Genomic DNA, 4,134 nt, shown 5'->3' with positions numbered 1-4,134 from the left:
GGCCGGGCTCCGCAGGAGCTGCTCCTGCCGGGTTTGCAATCCGTTTGTTTTAATAAAATGCGGAAAAAATTGGCATTTTTCTCCCAACTCAGTCTTGCACTGTTGGCACCTGCGTCTAGCTCAGCAATCTGTGTTTTATACCAGTTTTCACAGTAACTCACCGGCGTTAACCAAATAATATGCAAATTAACATTTCAGGTAGAAGGTGAGGTGGTAAATCCAAGGAGAATCATCACTCTCAGTCTGTGTAAATCTTTCACTGTATATTCCTGCATAGAAAAGGACTCCTGTCATGCAAAGTCCTGTTAAGTAGATGGAGCAGTTGCAGGAAGAACACCTTAGATTTTAAATAACACTGAACACCTGAAAATGAGCAAAGCCTGTGAACATCCCTTGTGCGATAAACACAAGAATTAGGGATCTGCTAGCAGAACAGACAAGATGAAAAATGGAAGAATGAGCAGGTGAAAAGGAGATGAGAGCGAAGCTCAGGAGTGGAAATGCTGGCTGCAGTCCTGACAAAGCCCCTCAGCCAGGCTGGCCTCACCTGGCATGTGGAACCTGCCAGTTTCCCAAGGCCAAAAAGGACATTTCACAAAAGCAAAATTATCTAGTCTTGTGAAAACCTGCTTTTATTTCTTTAGGGTAGTAGAAGAGAGGTTGGTGGGGTTGCTAGAAATCCGGTATAAATGCTGGCTTAGTTTCTGCTACAGTTTCTGAATGTCTTACAAATTTGCTTGTGAGAGCAGGGGATTGCTTTGAAGTTTTGTAGCATCATTCTGTATGTAGTTGGTTATGGCGGGCTCCCGCAAAATGAGAATATATGATCTCTGAAATCTTGATGGAAATAGGATATTAAATGCAATCTGTTGAATAAAAATGTTGAAAAGGGAATAAATGTGTTAATAGATTACACTGAGTAAATCATAAAAAAATCTCAAATGGAATCAAAAGTTAAATCTAATGCAGAAGGTATTAGATAAGCGGGTGACAAAGTGGTCTACAAAATTCAGCATTATGTGAAGATTAAGACACTCGCGGAGAAGCTTTAGCTGTGTGAAGACAAGGAAGAACTGTAAATTAATGTTTTTAAGTTTGGTAAAAGGTTCTTGGAACCATTGTAGATATTCTCTGAAAATGTTTTTTCAGAATTTACCAAAATGTTAAATAAAATTTAAAATTACTAGGATACAGTTGAGAACTGAACAGAAAACATCATTATGTTAGCAACTAAATCGGTGTAATTCACAGTGTATATTTGGCCACTTGATTTTCATAAAAATAGGCATTTAAAGAAAATACAATGTCAGTGGAGTGGTACAATGTAGTCTCTTTATATGGAAATGGAACATATTAAGATTCTTCAGTCTGGAATCAAAATAGCTGAGCAGTTCTGAAACAGATTGATAAAATAATTTTGATCTGAATTTCTGTGGTTTGTGACTTATTTTAAATATTCACCAGCTCATGAAAGGACTCTTGGAGTTAATCCAAATACTACCATGCATGTGAAGTTTAAGCATATGATTTTATTTTTCACTCATTTGGGAAACAGACATGCATAGTTACGTATTTCTGTAGGATATTTGTTTGATAGACTGTAATACAGAAGCAGGGAAGAAGAATTACCATCCTTACTTAAAAACAGTCCATAAAAATTAAAAGCTGTTTAACAGTTGAAACCAGCACGCAATTCTATGTTGAGAGTTGTGCAAATAGGTAACATGGAGAAGAATTCCAAAGAAGGCGTTCGTTAAGAAGATGGCCAGTCTGCCAGAATTTAAAAAAAATCTGTCATTGCTAATAGAAACACCATTTACTAACACATTGTAAGTGCTGCAAGTTATTCTTTTATGTTCTTTGATCTCTTTAATAAAATCCAGTTTACGTTGAATAGTAGTCGTCTTATTTAGCTTGTTTGATGTTAATTTACTTTATTTCTTTGAAACTCATAGGGCCAACCCATGAAAGTATCCTGTGGTCATCAGCCTGTATTTTTGAGCTGGATGGAAATCAGGCATCGAGGTCACCAGAGTGAAAATATTGCAGAGCTTAACAGACATTTAGCAGAGAAAATTGGCATTACAGATGGAGAACAGGTTTGAAATGCATTTTTTTTCTTATTTAAATAGAGAGTATATTGCAAGATACCTGAAAAGGAAATAATTTACAAGTTAACTAAGACCTTTTTTCATGTATTTAGACAGTTACTTCATTTATATCTGCTCATAAGAAAAGTTAAAAATCATGAAGTTTCTCAAACATTAAAAGATTTGCTCATTAAATCATTCACAACTGCACAAATATTGTTAGGATAGGCTTGTGGATAGGTCTTTGCGGGGCCAAAGCCACTATCTGCAGTACTGTTAAATTTTAGGAAAATTCACTTTTAAGCAATTAAGCAATTGGGGAATTATCTCATGAGAATATTTTGCCTGAAGTTCCTGTTATTTTAAAGTAATTGTAGAGTTAATGCGTATTTCTTCTTGTTTGACTTATGTGGGGTTTAAATTTTCATCCCTTTTTTCCCTCTTCACCGTATGTCCCCATGTGTCCTCTCTCTTTGAACATGTATTTAAACTTGCCTTTTCCTCTTGGACACTGGTGTTAAACTTGTAAACAAGTCTTTCATTGGAGAGAAGTTGGAGAGATGCCCCAGGCAGAGCTTTCTGACATGGGACTATTAAAATCTCAGCATCCAAAGGTGTTTTTCATATTAATAGTTAGAAATTTAAATTAACAACAATACAGAAGTATTACTCTATACAATGTTATTGTGTGCTATATTAATACATGCCTATTCTCTCATATGAAAGATTTTATTCAGTGTAATAGAAGACGTCATGTTTCTGCCTTAGCTAAATTTGCGCACAACTCAATGATTTTTACAGCATTCTGAAGTTCAGAACATTTAAAAAATAAAAACATGCAAAGATAATTATGTGACCAGTATGCAGTAAGAATTGATTGGTTGTTATCAGCTGGTAAAGCTCTTGGTGTTTTTCACATTCAACTCAATTCATGGTTGATTGAAGTCCCCAAGCATCCAGAGCAATCCATTTCCAGTCCATTGAACATCCACCTTCTGCTTATAAATTACCCAATGTCATTAAGTACATGTATGTTCAAAGTAGTGAAAATGTCTAATGAAGGAGATGTCAGTTTTCTAGTTGAATTAAAGATGGAGCTTTTGAGTGTTTAAAAATAAGAAGTTAAATATTTTAAAATGATGTTGCTTTTGCCAGGTGTTTCTTGAACCCTGTTCCCACGTCTCCTCCTGTCAGCAAGTAGAAGTGGAACCACTCTCAGCAGATGATTGGGAAATTCTGGTAATAAAACCCTTTCCACTGTTCATATCCTTTTCTTACAGATGACAGAGATTCTGACACAAGCAGTTTTTGCACAATGTCCCATTCTTTTCAGCCCTTAAGGGAATACTAAATGTGGTGGGGTTTACCTGTATTTGTATTTCAAATGTTGTATTAGAAAGAGACATAGAGTTTTTCTCTTCAAAGAGATGTTAAAAATGTATGCCGTATTCAGTTTATAATGATACCATATTTCCCCAGGAACTGCACACTTCCTCTCTTGAAAAACATCTTCTTGACCAGATTCGAATAGTATTTCCAAAAGCCATCTTTCCTGTATGGGTTGACCAGCACACTCATATTTATATAAAAATCGGTAAGCAACAGGAAGGCTCTTGGGGCACCCTGAGTAAGTAGTTTTGCAAGAGTGGATGCATTCATTGACCTGCTTTGTTTATACTCAGGTACACTTATGCCAGCAGCCCCCTATGGGAGATTAGAACCATGCACGGAGCTTCTGATATGTCCCAAAACACGTGAACTTGAAGAAAATATCACCAGCACGCCTTCCAAAGAAAGTGACATCTTGCTGAAAAATTCTGTGAAAAATAACATGGAGCAAGAAGAAACAGTGAAGGATCCTTTTGCCAAACAACCTTACTTAAAGCCAGGAGTCCTTGAACAGAGTAAGGCTGATGCAAACATGACGTTTGGCTCAAGCGTTCTCCCAAATATATGGAATTTCATAGGGAGCATTTTCTCTCATACATCTGAGCAGAAACAGAAGACTTTGTGTGATAAAGATGAAATGAGCACCTTCAAAGAC

At 36.4% G+C, this 4,134-nt stretch overlaps 1 protein-coding gene across 1 annotated transcript in view; it reads left to right on the top strand.

The window, feature by feature from the left end:
• The window catches only part of PEX1 (peroxisomal biogenesis factor 1), a 23,970-nt gene that overhangs the window by 480 nt on the left and 19,356 nt on the right, over positions 1–4,134 (top strand). Inside the window, 4 exon segments of the mRNA XM_010189782.1 lie at positions 1,956–2,099; positions 3,246–3,329; positions 3,570–3,684; positions 3,773–4,134. The exon segment at positions 3,773–4,134 is cut by the window's right edge and continues 24 nt beyond it. Coding sequence (XP_010188084.1) covers positions 1,956–2,099; positions 3,246–3,329; positions 3,570–3,684; positions 3,773–4,134 — 705 coding nt within the window.

The sequence above is a fragment of the Mesitornis unicolor genome, unplaced genomic scaffold (genome assembly GCF_000695765.1).
Source record: "Mesitornis unicolor isolate BGI_N332 unplaced genomic scaffold, ASM69576v1 scaffold37878, whole genome shotgun sequence".
NCBI classification, from domain to species: domain Eukaryota; kingdom Metazoa; phylum Chordata; class Aves; order Mesitornithiformes; family Mesitornithidae; genus Mesitornis; species Mesitornis unicolor.
The sequence above is the reverse complement of the archived record's forward strand: the minus strand, read 5'-3'. Positions and strand labels throughout refer to the sequence as shown.